We start from the raw sequence: 26,228 nt of genomic DNA, 5'->3' as shown, positions 1-26,228 counted from the left end.
CTTCGCCTTGTATAGCTGTAAATAAACCTGTGTTCTTCCTTTTATTTGATCGTTCCCGTCATATCCATCTATTGACTAAGCGTGGTACGAATTATATCGCTCTAATCGTGTTCCAATAATAAGGTAACTGCACGGACCACGTGGTACGCCATCCGCTCGGACGTACTGAAATTACGCGCGGTTAGTGCGAGACTTGATCCCCACTTCCGCGGCGGCATAGGTACTTAGGTACGTGCGAGAATTGTCCCGAAACCCTGTCTTGCGTCCGACCGGAAGTGGCGACTCAAGTCTCGCGGTTGCGATGACCCAAGGAGAACAAGGGGCTTAAGCTCCCCTTGGTAAGGGAACGAGGGTCTCGGCAAAACCGTAACAATATATATATATATATATATATATATATATATATATATATATATATATATATACATGACTCCATGGTAAGATCTCCAACCTTTCATTGAACAAACAATGACTCAACGTTTCGATTAACAACATGTGAAGCCACACGCCTCCGTTAATCTTCCTCAAGAGTGATAAAATCATCTCAACATCCCCTTATATGCAAAGTGGGTGGGGTATATGCAAAGTGGGGTGGGCAAAGCTGGACAGCCAATGAAACCGTATCACACCGCTCTCGTGAACGGAGACGTTACTGACCAAATTCAAAAATCAACCGCATATTAACGGCTCAAAATAATCCTGTAAGCAATGCTGGATTATAACTCAAGTGTTTAGAAAATCAGGAACAATCCTTACATTTAATTAAAAGTTAAACTTGTAAACAATTAAATTGTAAATTAAATTAAAACTGTAAATATATGAAAGCAAAAATTTTTAAGATAAAATAAAATTGCCATAATATCAAGATCATCACATGTGGCCCTATGCGGTAAAGGGGAATGCGGGAAGGAAGGGAGGTTATAGGGGGGGATAAAATGGGGGGGTGGAAGCGGAGGGGGGGGGTTTGGGAGAGGGGTGGTTTGGAGGGCGGGGGAGGGGGAGGGGGCAAATTGTCCGAATAAAAACCTTGTGTGACATATTATGTGGACTCGTTGTTCAAAGTACGGAATGCCTGCTTCGTTTACACAAGAGTGGGTCAAACGCTACCGGTAAGTCAACTACCTCTTGTGTGATCGAGGTAACAGTTTCTTCTGTGTGCCAAGCCTCCAAAACACGTCTTCTGTTTATGTTGGGTGTGGAACCCAAAATATTAACCCTATCCCATAAAGGTGTGTGGCCTTCCTTAAGGCCGTGTTTGGCAATAGCAGATCTGCTGGGATAATTACATTCAAATGCTTTTTGGTGTTCAGCAATACGTTGACCTAAGGTCCTCCCGGTTTCACCCACATACACAGCTCCACAACCACAGGGCACTACGTATACCACCCCTGACCTATCCTTCCTCGGAAGCTTGTCCTTGACCCTCATAAGGGCTTGGCGAAGGGTGAAAACCGGTGTGAAACTCACCCTCACTCCTGCCGATTTCAAAATTCTGCCGACCCTCTGTGAAACCCCCGGTACAAAAGGGAGAACACACAAACCCTTTGGTTGTTCTCTCGGTCTCAGCCTGTTGTGTGGGGAAGCCCTTATCGTTTTCCTGTTGCGTAGCAAGCTGTCAGGATAACCATTTGCCCTTAACACATTTTGAAGATGGTCCACCTCACTCATCTTGCCTTCAAAGGTAGATGGTAAATCACGTGCTCTTTTTGAGAGGGTGTGCCCAACCGATCTTTTGTGTTCCATTGGATGGCAAGAATTGAAATCAAGGTAGCGATCAGTGTGTGTTGGTTTTCTGTACACCTTTACCTTTAAGGCTCCTTTGGGATCCCTTGCTACGAGTGTATCCAGGAAGGGAAGGGCTCAATTTTTCTCCTCTTCAATGGTGAAATTAATGGAGGAAAAAGTTTTATTGATGGCCTCATGTATGATGCCCACCTCATCAGAGTGACGGATGACAAATGTGTCATCCACGTACCGGAACCAAACACGTGGTTGCACTAACAGGGCTGGAATGGTGCGTTCCTCCAAATCCTCCATCACCATGTTGGCAATCACAACCGATACCGGGGAACCCATAGCGGTGCCATAAACCTGCTTGTAATATACCTCATTAAATACAAAGTAGGTGGAAGAGAGGCAAGTAGAAAGCATGTCAGACGTCCATCGGGCTTAAAGCTCCCACAGTCTCTTTCCATCGAGCATCTTCCATCAAACGCCGGTTCGCCACCTCAATCGCCAGGGCTATGGGCACGTTGGCAAATAAAGACACAACATCAAACTAAACCATGGTCTCGTGTGCTTCGATGGTGAGCTGCTTCACTCTTTCAGCAAATGTTGTGCTATTGTGCACGGTTCGCTCTGTTGTTCCCACCAAATGCTTCAAAATGTTTGCCAAAAACTTGGATAGAGCATATGATGGACCATTAATACGGGAAACGATTAACCTTAGCGGAAATCCCTCTTTGTGCACTTTCGGTAGCCCGTAGGCCCTGGGAGCTGCTCCCTTACTGCTGTACAGACGTTAGTACGCCGCAGCTGATAGTCTTCCAGTCGCTTTTAATCTGGCAAGCATTGAGTTTAACCTTCGTTCCTCCTTCTTAGTTGGATCTGCGGTTAACCGTTCATAAGTACTTTGGTCAGCCAACATATCCTGCATTTTGTTCGTGTATACAAGACGATCCATGAGCACCGTTGCCCGTCCTTTGTCCGCTGGTAAGAACACCACATCATCCATGTTGCGCAACTCTCGTAAAGCTTGTTGTTCTTTCGGGTCCAAATTGAAATTGTTGCGTGAAAATTGCGGAGGGCGAAGTAAAACAGCAGCCACACGTGATCTGATTTCGTTCTTGGTGGCGTTATCAAGATTCATCATCGCAGATTCCACCCGTGATACAATGGTGTAGGGCCACATGTGATGTGGGGGGCATAGGGCCACATGTGATGATCTTGATATTATGGCAATTTTATTTTATCTTAAAATTTTTTGCTTTAATATATTTACAGTTTTAATTTAATTTACAATTTAATTGTTTACAAGTTTAACTTTTAATTAAATGTAAGGATTGTTCCTGATTTTCTAAACCGTTGAGTTATAATCCAGCATTGCTTACAGGATTATTTTGAGCCGTTAATATGCGGTTGATTTTTGAATTTGGTCAGTAACGTCTCCGTTCACGAGAGCGGTGTGATACGGTTTCATTGGCTGTCCAGCTTTGCCCACCCCACTTTGCATATACCCCGCCCACTTTGCATATAAGGGGATGTTGAGATGATTTTATCACTCTTGAGGATGATTAACGGAGGCGTGTGGCTTCACATGTTGTTAATCGAAACGTTGAGTCATTGTTCAATGAAAGGTTGGAGATCTTACCATGGAGTCATTTGGATTTACTCCCAACCACAAATCTTTGCTTATATATATATATATATATATATATATATATATATATATATATATATATATATATATATATGGTATCTGTAATCTGGTTCTCCAACCTAATGAGCGGACAACATGACGTCATCGCCATGCATGTCCGCATTGCCTGCAAAGCTCCAGAGGAACCATCTAGCAGTGCGTCATTACGGATTATAAATTCAGATACTGTCACAAGTGCATGCAAAACTCATAGTTAACGACCTGGTTTCGCCACTTGCCACCTTGCTGGCAGTTCTCCACTGATGATATGAAGGTCGCATAGTGACTGATATATATATATATATATATATATATATATATATATAGTGTCGCACATTGTGACCACAGTGTGGTCTTTCTTGTTTGATCAATGACTGCCATTGATTGCACTGATTTATCAGTACAATGAGCCTTTTTTCCCCTTATTTTAAAACACGTTTATACGTTCGTGAATCCCCATGTCACTGGATATTTGTATAGAACAAAAATCGGCCATTATTCTTCTTCTTTAACAGCCACAATTATTCCCACGTTCTTGTGGGATTTGCCAAGGGAAGCTTCGCTGAAGCCTTTCATGAACCGGCTGGCCAGTCCTGACGTTCGACTAAGGTTAGGGCAGGAATTTTGTAATTTGTTCATGGTGCTCGCCTACTCTCCGCGAAGAACATCATGGGGTCTTTAACGTCCACCAACTAATTCCGGCAACGGGACGCCCATTGAAGGTCTACCCGAGAGACGGCACACACATTGATGCCTCTCCCTTCCTGTGAAACACCGGGATGACAGTTTATAGCTTGGTCGGGATTCAAACCCTTAAAGGCGTGTGTGTGTACCTCTAGGAGTCCAGATCATCTTGCCAGTTCTCACAACATTCTTGCATTTAGGTGCAAAAAGGCAGATATAAAAATCCACAAGAAGGTATGAACTTCAAACCCAGCACAAAACACAAGAAGCCAAAATTTGAGGTTAAAATAAAACTTTAATGTTTTTGAAGCACTTGATGTTAATCCAATAAATGTTCTATCTATGCCTTTTCTCTGACCTGCTGATTGGTCAAGCTGAGCCATTTCTAGCACCACAAGCTCATCACTGCTGCCCTTTATCAGTCCAAATGCTCCGCACTTTGACACAGAATTTGATTATTCCAGCTTCTTTGCAATACGTGGAATGTTGTAGAAGATGTTGGTTGTTGGTGTGATGTGTAGAGGGGGGTTGGCACCTAATATGATCTTGAGAGGGGGGTTTGCTGTTATTATGAGGTCAATAGGGGTTTGTTTCTCAGACACAGCGGGAGAAGGGGTTTGGCAATCGCTTGTGTTTGTCTGTGTCTTTCTGTCTCGGCCATAACGGTTTTATCATTTGAGCTTTTCCCATCAAATTTTCAACAAACCTTCATTATGAGAATATGGAGAACACCAATTTGCATTTCCAATAGGTTGTTTTCGTCAACTTTACTTTGAGTACAAAGCGGATGTGGATGGCCTTTGGCGTTTGAGATGCTTTCTAGTTATGATCTGTAAAAGATTGACCCATTGTTAACATCAATAAAGTAAAAACATCCAAAACATATATCCTACACTTCCGCCACATTAATGGTGGTCATAAGACCCCACCTATCAAAAAGAGTCAGAGGAATAAATGATCACATTCCAGTTAAGAGCACGTGGGTGATATTGGGTCGAGGAATGCTGTTGTTGTTGTTGTTGTTGTTCTTAAAAGCATCCTTTAATGTAGGCTTGAACGTTCTTCCCCTTGCACTTCTTTTGCCATCCATACCTGGCAGACAAAGCACGTTCAGTTGGTACACTATACTTTGTAGATAGATTGCAAACATTTATATTAAACTAGCAGAGGTATCTGGTGTTGCTGGACGGGGGAGGGGGGGAGAGGAGGGGGAGGGGGGGAGAGGAGGGGGAGGGGGGGGAGGAGGGGGGGGAGGGGAGGGGAGAGATAGGGGGGGAGGGGGGAAGGAGGAGAGGGGGGGAGGCAGGAGCGGAGGGGGGGGAGGCAGGAGCAGAAGGGGGGAGGGGGGGAGGCAGGAGCAGAAAGGGGTTCATATATATGCTGGTGGGTGATGCCGATCAGGAAGAAGAAGCCTTACTACCAACTTCGTACACTTCCGGAATTGTTTGATTTATTTGTGTTCAAATGTCTGGTGATTGTTTTGTATTTATTTATGCGAATGTGCACTTGTATATAACTGTCATTAATTTTAAAAGGCTTAGGCACTATCAGCGATTTTAAATAAAAAAAATTTTTTTTTAAACCGTACTTTTGTTTTTCAAATTTTTCTTTTTTTTAGCCTACAACATTCCCAAGCACTCACTGATGAACCTCTGAAAGTTTGACGAATATCCGTTCAGTCATCTCTGAGAAAAATGCTGACACACACATACAGACATCTCTCTTGTATAGTAGATTATTGACACATTTGAACTTTTTCCCGTCCACACTCGGCTCACACAACTCAAGATTCAAATCCCATAAATTATGTTGGTTTGTCCCCGACTTCCGAAGGTCTCTGCTCATGCTCATTACATGGACGTCTTGCAATGTCCTTGTTTATTCACTCAATTATGCACAAGGTACTCTTCAAACAACACTCAACACTTATATTAGGTATGTTATGTGTGCACAAACAGACATACACGTATGTACACGACTGCATAATCCTGTGTCCTGGTAACGACATGGTTTCAGCACCCACAGCCACATCACTGGACTTGGTATTCCAACGCTGGTGGTTTGGCAAAGGAGATTGACCATGTGCTTGTTGATGGTCGCTGGAGGACGGTCCAGAACGGCAGGGTCTGCCGGAGTGCTCAGTTCCTCAATATTAAGCACAGGCTTGTTGTAGCAAATCTGAAGCTGTGGTTCAAATCCAACAGAATCATACCATCCAAGCCTAGGCTGGATGTTGGCAAGCTCAAGGATGAAAGGGCCGCCGAGGAGTTTGCTAATGGAGTAGGCGGGGATCTAGGAGTTGTGGGTGTTTCAGGGGATCCTGAAGAGTTATGAAGTGCCTTCAACACTACCATCCTCAACTTTACCGGTGGGTGTCTTATAATCCACCATCAGACGAAGAGGAACTTTGACTCCCAAAGTAACACTGGATACCATTGACCTGAATCGCAGGGCCAGGCTTGATGGTTGATGGCAGAACTGAGCCATTCAGGGAGCTGAGGAATAAAACTGTACGTTCGCTGAGGTTGGACAAGAGGCCTATGCGTGAGGAATCTGTGAAATGATAGAGCATCACCTGAGGTCAAGTGATTCTCGCCCTGCTTAGAGGAATTTGTGCATTGTGCTCCTTCAGGCCTGCCCCTCGGTGTACTGCAGTTAGAGCTGAGGGTGGTGAGCTCTTGACAGAGGAGTCTGAAGTGATGACATATAACATATTGGATGCTGCTATCTTGTCTGTGGCAAGGATGTTGAGGTCACAGCGATTCACTTATCTTGGCAGTGATATTTATGTCTCCGCATGTTGTGAGCCAGAGGTGACAGATGTCTGGGTTGGGCCTGGGGAGTCATGGATTCACTGGACCCCATGGCCAGTACAGGTGACTCCCCATGTACCTATGCGGAAGGATGAAAGTCTGAATCTTTATGTTATTGGTGCTTCCAGTCTTGCTCTTTGGATGTTCGACTTAGACTCTGACCAAGGATCTAAGAAAAGACGACTCCATCGGTACCTGGTCTTATTGGGGGAATCCTTGACGATTGCTGGTCGGACTTTGTGTCTCGTGAGGGTTTGCTGAGAGAGACTCAGATGAGATTTGTTACCTGTATAGTTCGAGAACATCAACTGCAGTATGGACATATGGCTCGTTTTCCTGACACTGATCCTGATCACGAGATTGTCTCAGTGAGGGAGCCTCCTCCTCGTGAGTGGAGCGGGCCAATGGGCTGATCACGTGCCTCGTGGTTGCAATGGCGACCTGGAATGAGGACCAAAGTGACACCCTAATCCCCTTAACTGTACCAGTACCAGTATTCCTCAATGGAATACTGTTCTCCCCTATGGGCTGGTGCTCCTGCCTCACACCTAGCTCGGCTTCACGCTGTTGAAACCAAAGCTTTCAGAATTATTGGAATCTCCCGCGATGAAGCTATCTCTGAGGGCCTTTCACTCACTCACCGCAGGCAGGTAGGTGGTCTTTCTGTCTTCTACCGACTCCTCTCCGGCCTTGCACCCCCAGCTCTCTCTGTGCTCTGTCCCCCAAATATTCCTACAGGTCGCACAAGATCTGCCAGCAACCCTCTGATGGTTAAACTGCCGAAATCTCGGCTCCCTGCTCACCTTCACTCTTTCATTCCTCTTTTCTCCCGCCTCTGGAACAAACTCCCTCACTCCCTTCAATCCCACTCCTCCCTCCAGGTCTTTAAAACAGCTGTTCACCACCATCTCTTATCTTCCCCCATCCAAAACCTTGATCTTTTCTACCCCCGCTAATTCACCCCAGATCCACCTTGTTTGAAATTCCAACTTCTTTCCTGGAAGTCCTGGCAGTGTCCATATGTTTTATACCTCTCGCACCGCCCCCTTCCCATGCCCCCCCCCCCCAAAGCCCTCGCCCTCTCTCAGATCTCTCGATGTCTCCATGTCTCTCGGTCCCTGCTCTCAAATGTTGTGTTTGTGTCCTTCCCCCTCTCTCCCCATCTTGTCTACCGCTCCCGATGTTATATGTTTTATGTGTCGGTTTGTCTTTCTGTGTGATTAATGTTCGCTCTTTCACGAGCCTCGATCTTGTATACAAAAAAAAACAAAAAAAAAAACTGTAGAGGCACGCACATTATAAGCAGCGGGTCTACAATAAATCAATTTGTCACCTTAAAATTGGCCTTCTTGTTGTGCCATTTGCCAAAGACATGATCATCAATAATCTTTCCGAGGCACGTAGCCGAAACTGGTGGTTGGTCCGTCGTGTGCGGTGAGAGAACCAAAGTGCTTAACTGGATGGAGCCACACGGGTTAATTCTCAGACTCAACACCATGCAAACAAGACACAACAAATGAAATACCACAATAATTAATTCAATGAAATAAAACATGACAAAATAAAGTTGAGGTAAAACTAAATCCTAATTTGAGATATCTCCATCAGACACAAATACACAACAGGGGAATGATAAAATAAAATAAATTATTTTTTGAGTCAGCTGGTACTCAGGTCTGGTCCAAAATATGTTGAGAGGCCTGTTGGTCATCACCGCTGGTGTAGTCACTCGTGCGGGATGCGCTCTGACAATGGCGCTTAACCCCCGCGTCCAAAATGCCCAGGCGCAAAGCAAACAGTGAAACGACCCTTCCTCGCTTCCACCACCGAATGCAACACGGCTCCTGCTCCCCCGAAAAGCACCACCGTCCAACATCACCCCCTCCACCGATGTTGCAAAGGTTCACAGAGCTCTAAAACGTTCTCTTCACGAGCGCACCCGAAACAAAGCGACCGCCCCAGACAAAAGCTAGACAGAGAGAGAGAGAGCGTCTTCTTCTTCCTGCTCTCGACCTTCTAGCTCGGACGTCACTCTCTCCAATTGCTGAGCTCAGTCGAATCGCCCCATGGTCTTGCTTGACCAATGACGAACTACGGAGCGTGGCCCTTTTCCTTACTTGGTTGGTGGGCGGGGTTTAGCCATCGATCAAGAATGTTCGGCTTCTGTCAGCAATTCCGCCGGTTATGGTGGGTTAATGGACGGTTTTGCATGGCCAGTCCTGTAAATAATTGTAAAAACGTAGGGAAAGCCACAGGGAGCAATCACCCTAATGTGAAGTTGGGTGAATCCCCCCCAACTCCCCCCCCCCCCCAATGTGAAGACACAAACAACTTAAGCTCCAATTTCTCTACTTAATAGATCGAGATGTCTCCAACGCATCCACGGTCCATGCTACACCTATACGATTCTACCTGTGCGATGAGATTTCATCATCTACCCCCACAAACATTGGAGATCTCGCGAGATCTTGGAGACGGCGGCAGGGATTTTCGAAGCTCCACACGGTCTCCACGTTTTTCGAAGTTAAGTCTGTTCACAATTGTATTTTGTCGAAACTGTATTTATCTTTCGGTGTGTGAAGTTATTGTGTGCAACTTTGGTTGTTTCTCGGTGTTTATCTTTCATAAATTGATCGTCTGTTTGCCGTGTCGCGAGCAAGGCCTTTGCCGCGTCGCGAACGATTTGAAATCGAAGTTAAGTGATTGTTCCCATTTGTATTTTCGTTAAAACTGTATTTATTTATGGTGTTGTACGTATATTGTGTCCCGACGAAGATTTTTCGGTGCAAATCTTTCATACCTGTATTGAAAATCGTGTTAATTCGTGTCGTGTCTTGAGGCCTTGTACAGTGTGCACTGTACAACCTTGAGGCTTTGTTTTTCTCAGCGGTCCGTCGTTTGTGATCCAATAACTTTCGTTCTCTGTATTCCCAGTCTTTTCACCCATAGCCTACTTCCTTGTGTAAATCTCAACTCAAAAAAAAAAAAAAAAAAAAAACAAATATTTCCTTCTCTGTTCTCATTCGTTTATTCATTCTTATTCGTTCGTTCGTTCTTCGACCACGTGTTTCTCCCCCATTTCCCCAGATAGTTTTCACTCATTAACCTTCAATGTTTACACTTTCCCCTCAAGTTATGTATTCCGTCATATTTTATAACACCTTTTTCTTCTTCTTCTTTAAAAGGCTGCTTTCGACTTGCTCACCAAATCAATTCATCCCAAAAAAAATATCCATCTCCTATAGTGCCTTTTTTCTACATTCCCTAAACTCTCCTGCACTCCATCCTCCATCCAGTGTCCTTAAACGTATTTTTAACTCGAAGGTCACAAGAAACTCATTTTGCAATAAATGTTCGTTTCCCATAAATCGTACACTTTCAAAAATCCAATCTCACCCCTCCCCTCCAAATCTTCCCCATAACCCCTCCCCTCCAAATCTTCCCCATCACCCCTCCCCTCCAAATCTTCCCCATCACCCATCCCTTTCAAATCTCCCCCCTTGCCCCCTCCCTCCTAAACTACCCCCTCACCCCTCCCCGCCAAGACGCCCCCTCGCCCCTCCTCTCCTAGACTCCTGCCTCACCCCTCCCCTCCAAATCTCCCCCATATCCCATCCCTTTCAAATCCCTCCCCTTGTCCCTTCCCTCCCAAACTCCCCCCTCACCCCTCCCCTTCAAATCTGCCCACCCTCATTGCTTCTCAATTTCCCCCCTCTCACTCCCCCTCCTCAAAGCGTCCTCCCCGCTTCTTCCCCCTTCAAACTCTCACCTCCATCTCCCCCAACCTTCTGCCTCGCTCTTCCCCCTCCTCAAATAACACCTCATTGTGGCTCACCCAATCACCATCAAACCTTTTGTCCGCCCCATCCTTCCCTTTCTCCGAGCAATTCTGAAATCTCTGACACACCTTCAACAGCTCTCCCTACCTCTTCCACCTCTTCCACATCTTACCCTACCCCTCCTCCCCCCTGTTCTGTATCTGATGCTCCCCCTTCCTCTTCATTAACGGTTTGGACCTCAAACATCCGGGGCCTTCGTTCAAACTTAACTGATCTCTCCATACAGGTTGCTTCTGTCAAACCAGACGTGATCTGCTTAACAGAAACTTTCCTCCTTTATGATGTCTCTGATTCCATAGTATCTCTCCCGGGCTACTCCCTCCTCCGGTATGATAGACCTGAGCCTCGTCCTGGAGGCGGGGTTGCTATCTTTATCAAAAACTCTCTTCCTCACTCGCCCTACACTGCACTCTCTCCACCTCACCCCCAGGAATACCTCTGGCTACGGCTTCCCCTTCGCTCCCACCTCTTGTTCATATGTGTGTTGTACCGTCCACCAAACAGTGATGACTCCATCTACATCTCGCTGTCTGATGATATGGACCAACTTCTATCTACTCATCCCAACTCTCTCTTCCTCATATGTGGTGATTTCAACTGTCATCATGCCAGTTGGCTGGGTGTGGGTACCTCTCTCACCAGCCATGGCTCCTCAGCAAAGGACTTCTGCGACTCACTGGGACTGACACAATCTGTCAATTTCCCGACCCGGATCTCAGTCAACGGAACATCTTCTCTTCTGGACTTGGTTATGACTAACTTCCCTGAAAATGTCTGCTGCTCTTCTTCTGCTCCGATCGGATCATCTGATCATGTCCTTGTTAAAGTGGACATCTCTCTGACCATCCTCAGGGAGCCTGCTCAGCGTCGACGAGTCTGGCATTTCACTCAGGCCAACTGGCACGGTCTTCAAGCAGCCATCAATCATCTGGACTGGTCTCCCATCTCTACCACCTCTGACATCAACTCATCCTGGGAATTCTTCCAAAGTAAATTGCTCTCTCTCATGCACAGATTTATCCCATCTCGTCTTCAGTTGTCATACCCTTCCTCCCGTCCATGGTACACGGAATCTTGTGGTGAGGCTGTTGCCCAGAAACAACTTGCCTTCGTCTCCTGGAAAGCAAATCCAACGGAAGGAAATCTCATTTCCTTTCACAAAGCCCGAAACAAGTGTGTGTCCACCCTCAGGAGAGCCAGGAAACAATATCTCTCCATTCTCAAGACCGAACTCTCTTATCTGTCTCCCTCTTCCAAATCCTGGTGGCGTCTGGTCAAATCCGTTTCTGGTGTTTGTTCCCCTCCATCCCCTCCCTTACCTCAAACGGCTACACAGCTGACTCCGCACGTGAAAAAGCTGAATGCCTCAACTCTGTGTTTGCCTCTAAATCTTGTGTCCCAAACCCATCCCTCTCTGTACCCACCATACCCAGTCGTACCCTGCTGCTCCTGGACTCCGTGTCCTTTCCTCCTGACAAGGTGGAAAAGTTTCTGTCAACCCTCGACTCTGATTCTGCAACTGGACCCGACGGCATCAGCCCACGGGTCCTAAAATCCTGCTCTGCTGCTCTATCTCACCCTCTCTCTGTTCTCTTCACCCTCTCTTTTGCTCAAGGTCAACTGCCATCTGCTTGGAAATCAGCCAACATCACCGCTTTGCACAAAAAAGGTGCAAAAACAGATCCTAGCAACTACAGACCAATCAGCCTTCTCCCAATTATCAGCAAAGTCATGGAATCCATCATTGCTTCGGATATGAAATCTTTCCTCTTCTCCAATGGCTTGATCTCTGATCATCAATTTGGTTTCAGACCAGGTCACTCTACTCTGGACATGCTGCTTCTGCTGTCTCAACAATGGATGGAGGTCCTCAATGCCAAACAGGAAATTAGAGCTGTCTCCCTCGACATATCACGTGCCTTCGACACGGTCTGGCACCCCGCTCTGCTCACCAAACTCTCCTCCTTTGGTATCCATGGAAATCTCCACGCATGGCTGGCGGACTTCCTCTCTAGTCGTCGTCAACGTGTGGCCCTGAATGGGTTTCTCTCATCTCCTCTTCCTGTTCAGGCTGGAGTTCCCCAAGGCAGTGTTCTGGGCCCCGTGCTTTTTCTGGTCTTCATCAATGATCTCTCTGACTCTCTCGAAAATCCTCTCTATCTCTTTGCTGATGACTCCACTCTCTGCCGCTCCATTCCTCTTCCCTCAGATCGGCAGTCTGCTGCCTCCTCACTCTCTGACGACCTGGACAAAATCACAGACTGGTCAAACAAGTGGAACATGTCTTTCAATCCTGACAAATCTCACACTCTTACTATGTCTCTCCGAAAAGATCGACTGGACAACCCTCCCATCTACTTTCTCAACAATCCTCTCCAAGAAGTTCTGTCACTCAAGATTTTGGGTCTCACTATCTGCCATGATCTTTCTTGGGAAAACCACATTTCCAAGCTGGCCTCCAAAGCCAGTCGCCGACTGGGCATCCTCCGTCGTGCGAAGTCCTTCCTCGGCACACCTGAGCTCCTCACCACATACAAGGCTTTCATCCGCAGCTCAATGGAATACTGTTCTCCCCTATGGGCCGGTGCTCCTGCCTCACACCTAGCTCGGCTTCACGCTGTTGAAACCAAAGCTTTCAGAATTATTGGAATCTCCCGCGATGAAGCTATCTCTGAGGGCCTTTCACTCACTCACCGCAGGCAGGTAGGTGGTCTTTCTGTCTTCTACCGACTCCTCTCCGGCCTTGCACCCCCAGCTCTCTCTGTGCTCTGTCCCCCAAATATTCCTACAGGTCGCACAAGATCTGCCAGCAACCCTCTGATGGTTAAACTGCCGAAATCTCGGCTCTCTGCTCACCTTCACTCTTTCATTCCTCTTTTCTCCCGCCTCTGGAACAAACTCCCTCACTCCCTTCAATCCCACTCCTCCCTCCAGGTCTTTAAAACAGCTGTTCACCACCATCTCTTATCTTCCCCCATCCAAAACCTTGATCTTTTCTACCCCCGCTAATTCACCCCAGATCCTCCTTGTTTGAAATTCCAACTTCTTTCCTGGAAGTCCTGGCAGTGTCCATATGTTTTATACCTCTCCCACCGCCCCCTTCCCACGCCCCCCCCCCCCCCCCCCCAAAGCCCTCGCCCTCTCTCAGATCTCTCGATGTCTCCATGTCTCTCGGTCCCTGCTCTCAAATGTTGTGTTTGTGTCCTTCCCCCTCTCTCCCCATCTTGTCTACCGCTCCCTATGTTATATGTTTTATGTGTCGGTTTGTCTTTCTGTGTGAGTAATGTTCGCTCTTTCACGAGCCTCGATCTTGTATACAAAAAAAAAAAAAAAAAAAACATAACAATATAATTACCACCATGGGATGCAAAGAAACGAGGGGTGCAAGAAGTCTCACCAGGCATTGAGTCCTTGCTTTTGCATAACAATCTTGGCACACCTTATAGAAGCCATTATGTTTGAGTTCAGCAGGTCTGTGGACACAGACAACGTACAGGTGATACAAGATGAGTAATAAAGGGACGCAGGACAGAATACAAAGAACAATGAGGGAGACAGGAAATGATAACGGTAAGTGGTAACTGGCTGGTAACGTTGGCTGAACCTTGTAGAATAAACTATGACATAACAGAAGGAATGAACAACATTGGAGAGTTTCATAATAATGAAGGAAAAATAATTGAAGGTTTATACATTGAATCCATGTGGCAAAATGAAGGTAAACCAGCAGGAGGTAAAACCTGAATTCAATCCCTCACCTGAGCACTGAACGTTGCAGCCGTTGTAACCACCTTTGCCATCTTCACACCAATAGCGGTTATTGATCTGGAATATTCCGTAATCGATACTTGTTTGCGAATTCTTGTGTGTCACGTGGGTTCTGTAGCTGCTTTCGGCTGCTGCCATACAGACCCCTGTGGACAGAATTGTGTACAAGAAAAGTCATATGAGCAGGTAATTTGGCCCAGCATGTCTGCGTCGTCTCCAAACTCCATTCACTTTGCCTATCAATTTCGTTATCTTCTACATAGTACGTACTTACATCTGTTCTTACCCTTCACTCCATCTAACTTGACACCAACATCCCTTTATAATGAAGTTACACTTCCTATTTAATCTCCAAACACACAAAGGCCTACTCTTTTCGAAAGATTCATTTTAAAGATCCCAACATGCACAGTGGCGTACTCCGATATGCAGCACCCACGCGGGCACCACCATGGCGCCGATTTTGGGGAGTAAGTGCAAGACCAAACATCTCAGATAACATTGATGGTCTCGTCAATGAAATCAAGTCATTGCATCATTGACCTCTTCACAGTTAATACGCCTTGTAACATAGATGAACCGAACCTGTCCACATGTTACGCCGAACACCACCACCATGACTGCAAGTCTGTAACAGCATTATATACATATACTTACAGTCCCCCAGGGCACTTTCGGCCACGTAATTGTTCTTGAGAACACGAGCCAGTTCACAACGTCCGAATGTCTTTCCCTGCACACCCGTGTGTACCAGCGCCAGGCACAGACCCAGGAGCAACACCTGCAAGGACGCCATACTGCTGGTACCTATGCACAAGCTAAGCCAGGGCACCTTTTATAAGCCTGAGCGGGTTGCGGGATGCGAAATGTTGACGTTACATTGAGGGCGGTGAACGTGGATTCTCTGGCTCCAGCTTGGTGGAATATTATCGGTGGAATGTGATTGATATCATTCACAAGCTAGAAGGGTGAGGGGGTATAGGGTGAGAGGCCTTGGCTCAAGGCACAGATAAAGGCCTTGCACTATGAGGAAATCTTCGAGCGTGATCCAAGCTTACCCTAACAACGGGATTTGTGCACAGAATCGATCAAAACCCAGACCAGTATTTCATGTCTGACTAGGACTCCAAATGTGTCCTCAAAGGTCTTCGAATTGGTCCACACTTTATTAACTAGAGAGTTCATAGAAAACCTTACCCCGCTCAGTCTTGAGAATCAATGACATGGGTGGGTTCTATGAGCGGCAAATTTGATTGGTTGAGATGACGTAAAATGCCATAATATTTTGTCAAAGTACTACTAAACGGAGGGTTTTTGAAAGTGCTAATAAGGCGATTTGTGTCCTACAGTGTTCAAGTATATGATTAAAATGAAATAAAATAAAGATTTTAAATGTCGTAGAAAAAGGTCTTTGTCGGAAGTTTACCGCCCTTGATGCAGCGTCTTTGACGCCACCTTATTTAACACGTTACATTGGTTTTTTGGGCCTCTTGTTTTTGTCCTTCATGGTGTCCTTAAAAAGTGCAGGTTTCCTGTTTGGAATGATTTTCAATTTTGTTTGACTGCCACACACGCAGAAACACGATAAAAGTATAACGGTACTCGGTAGAGCGCACACCTCCGTCAGGTTGGACAGTTTACGTTTTGTATCCCACTGGACAGGCCAGACAGGTTGACTCAGCCTGTCATCCTTCTGAGGTCGGCTAAATTGAGTACCAGTTCACTGGTAATTCCCTGTTTGTCATAAAAGGCGACAAAAAGGGTTGGCGGCAGCATGGGCATCCGGCCGTAAAACATTGCTTCAAAAAACGGGGACCAACAAAAACAACAACAACCACGGTCCCCGAAAAAGGCCAACCCCCGCTTTGCGGGGAAAAATGGCCTCTAAAGGTGGTTTTTTTTGGGTTTTTTTTGACAGGCCAGATTGCATCCTCACATTAACCAAAATCTTATCGGCTTGCTCTTCTCAAGTACCCAACGCATCCACAAAGTGTTGCCATCATCCGTCCACAACTTTTTGAAATATCATGCTATGTATCGTTGTTGGTCCCATCTCTCTGCAGAGGTGAATAATCACTTCAGAAAATTGAAACATTCTCGAAACCGGATCCAGATCTTCACCAAAATCTAATCAATTCCTCCTTATCATACACCCAATCTGTCCACCAAGTTTCGTCTGAATCCATCCATAACTCCTTTGAAATATCATGCTAGAGATCATTTTTGTCCCTATCTCTTAATGGTGAAAAATCACTTTGAAATATTCTCGGAAAGTGAGGTTAAGTGGATCCCTTTGTCTGTCTGTCTGTCTGTCTGTCTGTCCACATATGTCAGTCTAAACTAAACCATCAGGGAACAACATAATTTCAATTGATTGTTACATTTTTGAACACAAATCGGAAAATGAACCTGGAGTTTAGCTGTTCTTTGGCTCTGAATTCATCCAGATTGCACACTCATCCTGAGAGAGGCGTTAGATAATTATTTTCGTCTGCCAGTCTGTCTGGCAATCAAGCAAAATCTGAAAATCATTCCAAACAGGAAACTTTCTCTTTTTAAGGACCTCATAAAAGACACAAACAACAGAAAAGAAGAAAAATAACGAATGTAACATGTTAAATAAGGTGATGTAAAAGTTGCTGTATCGATGGTGGGAAAGACTGAAAAAAGTTTCTACAACCATTAAAATCTTTATTTTTATTTCAATTGGATAATATACCTGAACACTGCAGGACACAAATCTCCTTCTTGGCACTTTCAAAAACTTTCCGTTTAGCAGTACTTGGCAGAACATTACTCGTCATCACGTCCAATCAAATTTGTGGACCCCTCGGAGTACTAAACCACCATTTAGAAAATTAGAATTTTTTATTCTTCTTACTGCACTTCCAACACTCCAAATTCCTAAACTGTATCACTTTCTGAGCTGTATCGCAAAGCCAGCTGGGACTTAGGGAATGAAATTTTGCATCAATAATGTGAATAGAAAGTTCATGGTGTTGACATAATTTTTGACTTTGACATAATTTACAAGGTCATGGCCTGATTATAGAAATTTTAACATTTTTCACCTAAACTCCACCAAAGACTGTCCAATCAGAATGAGGTTGCCCTCTCTTGATAGCCTAGAGTAAGTAAGGAACATTTACGCTTAATTTACATCATACCCCTCCAAGTTAAAGGTCAAGGTCAAATGGCGCTCTGAAGAAAAGAAGAAGTTTTTTTTTGTCATCGCTCAATTTTGCTAATGTGAAATCTCAAAGACCGCTTGGCCTTCGAATATGTTTTCACATCATAATGGTGTACCTGCACTGAAGTTGTGCACCTGATATTCCATTAGTGTCCTTGACCTATCTTTTCGGATTGTGACCTATTTAGTAAAAAACACCTTTTTATCATAACGTCAATAAGTTTCCTCCGCTTTTCATGATGTTGAGTTTTATGGATGGATTGTAGATGACGACACATTTTCTCTATTTACACTCTAAACATAAATGTTGGAGGTTGAGGTCATATGGTGGTCCGAAAATATGTCATTCATTAGATCGCATGCCAAGGATAAGTCGTGGGCGATCACCAAGGGTCGTGGGCGGCTTACCCTTGGCGATCGCTTTATGATCGGACATATCTAGTTGCATTGTGCAATTGAACACTTTTTTCTCTATAAGAGTGAGGCGCATGGAAAATCAAGGTTGAATTGACAGTGCGGCAACAATTGGGCACAAATAGCAAGGGAAGAAAACGACCAGAAAAGGAAGAGAAAAAGAAGGAGGAAGAAATGCTGAAGTCAACAAGTCAGATGGCTGGGCTAGGTTGGGTGAAATGCGGTAATAAAGATCATGGGTGAGGATGAGAGTGGGGCAGAGAAAAGGTGACGGGCAGTCCGCTGCAAACTTGAAGCCCTGTCAAGGAAGAGTGGGCAAGAAAGGCCTCTGGAAGGCGGGAAACAAATGAGTTGAGGTCTGCAGTCAGCCTGGAGTTTGGACGTTTAACTCGGAGCGGGAGTTACTGGAAGAACATGTGCATCCTGGAGTTTCTGGGTAGGGTCGGGTGACATACCGGAAGTAAGAATATTGAAGAGGAGTCTGTAAAATACAGAAACCATCCGATCTGCCAGCAAGGTAAAAGCAACAGACCTTGTGCTTTGACCTCATCGTAAGAGTTTCCTTTAACGATCATAAGGTACCATGCTGCTCACAAAAGGTAGAATATAATCCATAATACATTTAAAACTGGGAGAAAAAAAGAGCAAGTGATCGAACAACCTGGTCAGGTAACTGTTGTGGTGCAATCCATTATATATCATCTGTCGTATAGAGGTCAGGACAACACATGTCCTTATGCGCTAGAGAAGACACCTGGGAGCTTGTCATAGTTGGAAACTGTAAAAGGGATCAAAGAACAAGTTTTACAGAAGTGTTCACAGCAAATGTCCTTCCATGACATATTCAAAAAGAGGAACTTAGGCCTACCTTTGTTACCTCCGCCATCGTAGGTAGAGGGAAGTTAGGTTTTGTGCACCCCTGTCTGTCTGTTTGTGTTTGTCTGTCTGTCTGTGAGCAGGATGTCCCAAAAATATTATGGACGGATTCAGACGAAACTTGGTGGATGAATTGGGTGTGTGAAAAGGACAAATTGATTCCATTTTGCCGCCTACTGGCTTGCTTTGTTGCTGCCTGGTTGACTTTGTTGCTGTATGGTTTGCTTTGTTGATGCCTAGTTTGCTTTGTTGCTGCCTGGTTGGCTTTGTTGCAGTATGGTTTGCTTTGTTGCTGCCGGGTTGGCTTTGTTGCAGTATGGTTTGCTTTGTTGATGCCTAGTTTGCTTTGTTGCTGCCTGGTTGGCTTTGTTGCAGTATGGTTTGCTTTGTTGCTGCCTGGTTGGCTTTGTTGCAGTATGGTTTGCTTTGTTGCTGCCTAGTTGGCTTTATTGCTGCCTGGTTCGCTTTGTTGTTGCCTGGTTCGCTTTGTTGATGCCTAGTTTGCTTTATTTCTGCCTGGTTGGCTTTGTTGCTGCCTGGTTGGCTTTGTTGCTGCCTGGTTAGTTTTCTTCCAGTATGGTTGGCTTTGTTGCTGCCTGGTTGGCTTTGTTGCTGCCTGGTTGGCTTTATTGCTGCCTGGTTAGTTTTCTTCCAGTATGGTTTGCTTTGTTGTTGCCTGGCTAGTTTTGTTGCTGCCTGGTTGGCTTTGTTGCTGCCTGGTTGGCTTTGCTGTTGCCTGGTTGGCTTTGTTGCTGCCTGGTTGGCTTTGTTGCTGCCTGGTTGGCTTTGTTGCTGCCTGGTTGGCTTTGCTGTTGCCTGGTTGGCTTTGTTGCTGCCTTGTTGGCTTTGTTGTTACCTGGCTAGTTTTGTTGCTGTGTGGTTTGCTTTGTTGCTGCCTGGTTGGCTTTATTGGTGCCTGGCTAGTTTTGTTGCTGCCTGGTTGGCTTTATTGCTGCCTGTTTAGTGTTGCTTCCTATATGGTTTGCTTTGTTGCTGCCTGGTTTGCTTTATTGCTGCTTGATTGGCTTTATTGATGCCTGGTTTGTTTTGTTGCTGTATGGTTTGCTTTATTGCTGACTGGTTGGCTTTGTTGCTGCATGGTTTGCTTTGTTGCTGCATGGTTTGCTTTGTTGCTGCCTGGTTGGCTTTGTTGCTGCATGGTTTGCTTTATTGCTGCCTGGTTAGTTTTGTTCCTGTATGGTTTGCTTTGTTGCTGCCTGGTTGGCTTTGTTTCTGCCTGGTTGGCTTTATTGCTCTATGGTTTGCCTTGTTGCTGCCTGGTTGGCTTTGTTGCTGCATGGTTTGCTTTGTTGCTGCCTGGTTGGCTTTGTTGCTGCATGGTTTGCTTTATTGCTGCCTGGTTAGTTTTGTTCCTGTATGGTTTGCTTTGTTGCTGCCTGGTTGGCTTTGTTGCTGCCTGGTTGGCTTTATTGCTCTGTGGTTTGCCTTGTTGCTGCCTGGTTGGCTTTGTTGCTGCATGGTTTGCTTTATTGCTGCCTGGTTAGTTTTGTTTCTGTATGGTTTACCTTGTTGCTGCCTGGTTGGCTTTGTTGCTGCCTGGTTGGCTTTATTGCTCTATGGTTTGCCTTGTTGCTGCCTGGTTGGCTTTATTGCTGCCTGGTTGGCTTTATTGTTGCCTGGATAGTTTTTTGCTGCCTTTTTAAGCTTGGGGGAGGCTAGTGTAGGTTAAGGGGAGATAGGAGGCCTATAGCTGTTGTCGTTATAGGGTTTGTTTCTGCAATTAGTGCCCCAAATTTTTTATGGTACCTCAGAATTTCTTGGACCCATAGGAGTGCTAATCCTCCATTTCGGGGTTTTTGGCTTCCTTTTTTTCTGACAATTTCCGAGTTATCTCGGAGCTAACTGGAACTTTCGGAATAAAATTATTTTGCATCAGTAATGTGAATATAATATTTTCTTATTTAAATTTTAACATTTTCATCAAAACTCAACATGGTTTGCTGATCAAAACGAAATTGCACTCTGTAGATCGCTTAAGCGAAGTCGCATTTCTGGTTCATTTAGATCATACCCCTCTGGGTAAAAGGTCAAGTTCTAATGTCAGTATGAAAAAATAACGCATTTTTTTTGTCATTGCTCAATTTTACCAAGGCGGAATCTCAAACACCGCTTGGCCTTCTCAGATGTTGTGGATTAGATATATCAAATGTTTTGAGAACATTAAGATCCTCCAGAAGCCTCAAAGTTTTTATTTAAAAAAAACAAAAACTAAAAAACAACTGAGGCATCACTGCCACACTATCAGTACATCAACACTAACACAGATTATTTTATTTTATTTTTTTGTATACATAGTGAGGGCTTGTGGAAGAGCTAGAACACTGATCGAATCAAAACACAGCAAAACAAATGGAACAGCAGAGGGGCGAAAACACCAACGGCAGGGTTAAATACTTGAAAGACAAAATGGATGGAGGCTTGGACAAATAAATATGTGTGGGGAGGAATGAGGGGTAGGAGAGGATGCAAAGGGTGGACAAGATGGATTGTGCAGTTTGGGGGAGACAAACCACCGCTCTCTGTCTGTGCGCTAGCTACCCTCACTGTACCTCCTCCACCGCTTTTTGCCAATCTCACTCCCGTCTGTAAGCCTATTGCTGTTAGGTCAAGAAAGTACAGTGCACCAGACGGCTGTTTCATTTAATCAGAAACAAGAAGTTTGCTCAAAGAGGGCATCATCGAGCCCAGTACCTTGCCCTGACCAGCTCAAGTGGTAGTTACAACAAATGAGCGACACAAAAGGCAGATGGTAATTGATTATTCACAGACTGTGAACCGCTTCACTCAATTATATGCCAACCCACTACCGAAGATAGACGAATTGGTCAACGAGGTGGAGCAGTACCAACTATACAGTACTATCGATCTGAAGTCCACTTACCACCAGGTCCCTCTCGGAGATTAAGACAACCCGTGTACTGCCTTTGAGGCATGTGCGCAATTGTATCAATTTCCAGAATCCCATTCGGGGTTACAAATGCAGTCGCATGTTTCCAATGGGTGATAGATCAGTTAGTTGCCGACAATGGACTTTCTCATACCTATGCTTACCTGGATAACATTACCGTCTGTGGCAAAAGTAAGGAACAGCATGACGCTAATCTTCACAAATTTCTCGACGCTGCCAAGAAATTGAACTTGACCTTAATCCCTGATAAATGCTCATTCTCTGTAGCCACAATTGATCTCATGGGATATACAATCTCAAACGGGTTAATTAGGCTAGCCCAGAGAGACTTCGACCACTCCGGGATCTTCCCCTTCTAGTGGATATAGGGTCTCTGCGGCGAGCACTGGGCATGTTTTCGTCCGACTCTGAGGGGATTGTTAACTAATCGGAGGAGGTCAGCCCCCTTGTTCAGGTTCGTTATTTTCCGATGTCGAATGTAGCCCAACAAGCTTTCAATTATCTAAAAGCAGAGGTGGACAAATCAGTGGTTCATTCTATTGATGAATCCGTCCTGTTTGTTGTCGAGACGGATGCTTCAGAAAATGTGATCACCGCCACTCTTAATCAACTCAGGGTTGACTCAGTGTTGATTTAACGCCAGGCTGGGTTTACTCTGCATTGAATTAACGCCAGGCTGGGTTGACTCGGTGTTGATTTAACACCAGGCTGGGTTTACTCTGCATTGAATTAACGCCAGGTTGGGTTGACTCGTCGTTGAATTAACGCCAGGCTGGGTTGACTCGTCGTTGAATTAACGCCAGGCGCGGTTTACTCTGCATTGAATTAACGCCAGGCTGGGTTGACTCGTCGTTGAATTAACGCCAGGCGGGGTTTACTCTGCATTGAATTAACGCCAGGCTGGGTTCACTCGTCGTTGAATTAACGCCAGGCGGGGTTTACTCTGCATTGAATTAACGCCAGGCTGGGTTGACTCGTCGTTGAATTAACGCCAGGCGGGGTTCACTCGTCATTGAATTAACGCCAGGCGGGGTTTACTCTGCATTGAATTAACGCCAGGCTGGGTTGACTCGTCGTTGAATTAACGCCAGGCGGGGTTTACTCTGCATTGAATTAATGCAAGGCTGGGTTCACTCGTCGTTGAATTAACGCCAGGCGGGGTTTACTCTGCATTGAATTAACGCCAGGCTGGGTTGACTCGTCGTTGAATTAACGCCAGGCTGGGTTTACTCTGCATTGAATTAACGCCAGGCTGGGTTGACTCGTCGTTGAATTAACGCCAGGCGGGGTTTACTCTGCATTGAATTAATGCCAGGCTTGGTTTACTCTGCATTGAATTAACGCCAGGCTGGGTTGTCACGTCGTTGTATTAATGCCAGGCTGGGTTGTCACGTCGTTGAATTAACGCCAAGCGGCGTTTACTCTGCATTGAATTAACGCCAGGCTGGGTTGTCACGTCGTTGAATTAACGCCAGGCGGGGTTTACTCTGCATTGAATTAACGCCAGTCTGGGTTGTCACGTCGTTGAATTAACGCCAGGCGGGGTTTACTCTGCATTGAATTAACGCCAGGCTGGGTTGTCACGTCGTTGAATTAACGCCAAGCGGCGTTTACTCTGCATTGAATTAACGCCATGCTGGGTTCACTCGTCGTTGAAATATCGCCAGGCAGGGTTTACTCTGCATTGAATTAACGCCAGGATGGGTTTTCACGTCGTTGAATTAACGCCAGGCGGCGTTTACTCTGCATTGAATAACGCCATGCTGGGTTCACTCGTCGTTGAATTATCGCCAGGCGAGGTTTACACTCCATTGAATTAACGTCAGGCTGGGTTGTCACGTCGTTGAATTAACGCCAGGCGGGGTTTACTCTGCATTGAATTAACGCCAGGCTAGGTTGACTCGTCGTTGAATTAACGCCAGGCGGGGTTTACTCTGCATTGAATTAACGCCAGGCTGGGTTGACTCGTCGTTGAAATAACGTCAGGCTGGGTTGACTCGTTGAATTAATGCCAGGCGGGGTTTACTCTGCATTGAATTAACGCCGGGCTGGGTTGTCACGTCGTTGAATTAACGCCAGGCGGCGTTTACTCTGCATTGAATTAACGCCATGCTGGGTTCACTCGTCGTTGAATTATCGCCAGGCGGGGTTTACTCTGCATTGAATTAACGCCAGGCTGGGTTGTCACGTCGTTGAATTAACGCCAGGCGGGGTTTACTCTGCATTGAATTAACGCCAGGCTGGGTTGACTCGTCGTTGAATTAACGCCAGGCGGGGTTTACTCTGCATTGAATTAACGCCAGGCTGGGTTTACTCTGCATTTAATTAACGCCAGGCTGGGTTGACTCGTTGAATTAACGCCAGGCGTGGTTTACTCTGCATTGAATTAACGCCAGGCTCGGTTGACTCGTCGTTGAATTAACGCCAGGCGGGGTTTACTCTGCATTGAATTAACGCCAGGCTGGGTTGACTCGTCGTTGAATTAACGCCAGGCTGGGTTGACTTGGCGTTGAATAATGATTGAATCAAAAATATTGAATTTTTGAAATAATTGAAAATTGGATGTGTTGGTTTGGCGGATGTATTGGTTCGGCTGATGTGTTAGTTTGACGGATGTGTTGGTTTGACTGATGCATGGGAATGGTGATGTGTTGGTTTGGCTGATGTTTTGATTTGACGGATGTGTTGGTTTGGCGGATGTGTGAGTTTGGCACATGTATTGGTTTGGCGGATGTATTGGTTTGGTGGATGTGTTAGTTTGGCGGATGTATTGGTTTGGTGGATGTGTTAGTTTGGTGGATGTGTTGGTTTGGTGGATGTGTTAGTTTGGCGGATGTATTGGTTTGGTGGATGTGTTGGTTTGGTGGCTGTGTTAGTTTGGCGGATGTATTGGTTTGGTGGATGTGTTAGTTTGGCGGATGGGTTGGGTTGGTGGATGTGTTAGTTTGGTGGATGTATTGGTTTGGTGGATGTGTTGGTTTGGTGGATGTGTTAGTTTGGCGGATGTATTGGTTTGGTGGATGTGTTAGTTTGGCGGATGGGTTGGGTTGGTGGATGTGTTAGTTTGGTGGATGTATTGGTTTGGTGGATGTGTTGGTTTGGTGTATGTGTTAGTTTGTCGGATGTGTTGGTTTGGTGGATGTGCTAGTTTAGCGGGATGTGTTGGTTTGGTGGGTGTGTTAGTTTGGCGGATGTGTTGGTTTGGTGGATGTGTTCGTTTGGCGGATGTATTGGTTTGGTGGATGTGTTGGTTTGGTGGATGTGTTAGTTTGGCGGATGTGTTGGTTTGGTGGATGTGTTAGTTTGGCTGATGTGTTAGTTTGATGGAAGTGTTGATTTGGCTGATGTGTGGATTTGACTGATGTGTTGGTTTGACTGATGTGTTGGTTTGGCGGATATGTTACTTTGGCTGATGTGTTCGTTTGACGGATGTGTTGGTTTGACTGATGCATTGGAATAGTGGATGTGTTGGTTTGGCTGACGTGTTGGTTTGGGGAATGTATTGCTTTGGCGGATGTGTTGGTTTGGCTGATGTGTTGTTTTGGCTGATGTGTTGGTTTGTGGGATGTATTGGTTTGGCGGATGTATTGCTTTGGCGGATGTGTTCGTTTGGCTGATGCATTGGAATGGTGGATGTGTTGTTTTGGCTGATGTGTTGGTTTGGGGGATGTATTGGTTTGGCAGATGTATTGCTTTGGCGGATGTGTTCGTTTGGCTGATGTGTTGGTTTGGGGGATGTATTGGTTTGGCGGATGTGTTACTTTGGCTGATGTGTTAGTTTGACAGATGTGTTGGTATGACTGATGCATTGGAATGGTGGATGTGTTGTTTTGGCTGATGTGTTGGTTTGGGGGATGTATTGGTTTGGCGGATGTATTGGTTTGGCGGATGTGTTCGTTTGGCTGATGTTTTGGTTTGGCGGATGTGTTAGTTTCGCGGAATTGTTGGTTTGGCGGATGTATTGGTTTGGTGGATGTGTTAGTTTGGTGGATGTATTGGTTTGGTGGATGTGTTAGTTTGGCACATGTGTTAGTTTGGTGGATGTGTTAGTTTGGCAAATGAATTGGTTTCGTGGATGTGTTAGTTTGGTGAATGTGTTAGTTTGGCGGATGTGTTAGTTTGGGGGATGTGTTGGTTTGGTGGATGCGTTAGTTTGGTGTATGTATTGGTTTCGTGAATGTGTTAGTTTGGTGGATGTGTTAATTTGGCAGATGTATTGGTTTGGTGAATGTGTTAGTTTGGTGAATGTATTGGTTTGGTGGATGTGTTACTTAGGCGGAAGTATTGGTTTGGTCGA

At 45.5% G+C, this 26,228-nt stretch overlaps 1 protein-coding gene across 1 annotated transcript; it reads right to left on the bottom strand.

The window, feature by feature from the left end:
• Positions 1 to 4,380: 4,380 nt before the first annotated feature.
• On the bottom strand, positions 4,381 to 15,360 carry LOC137418384 (lysozyme C-like). Its single transcript, XM_068104439.2, has 4 exons — positions 15,180 to 15,360; positions 14,513 to 14,668; positions 14,152 to 14,227; positions 4,381 to 5,194 (listed from the first exon to the last, which is right to left on the bottom strand). The coding sequence occupies exons 1-4, from the start codon at positions 15,316 to 15,318 to the stop codon at positions 5,131 to 5,133; spliced, it is 435 nt and encodes a 144-aa protein (XP_067960540.1). The 5' UTR covers positions 15,319 to 15,360; the 3' UTR covers positions 4,381 to 5,130.
• Positions 15,361 to 26,228: the final 10,868 nt, after the last annotated feature.

Source organism: Myxine glutinosa, chromosome 8 (genome assembly GCF_964187855.1).
Source record: "Myxine glutinosa chromosome 8, kmMyxGlut1.1, whole genome shotgun sequence".
In the NCBI taxonomy this organism is placed as follows: Eukaryota; Metazoa; Chordata; class Myxini; order Myxiniformes; family Myxinidae; genus Myxine; species Myxine glutinosa.
This window is presented reverse-complemented; position numbering and strand designations above follow the sequence as displayed.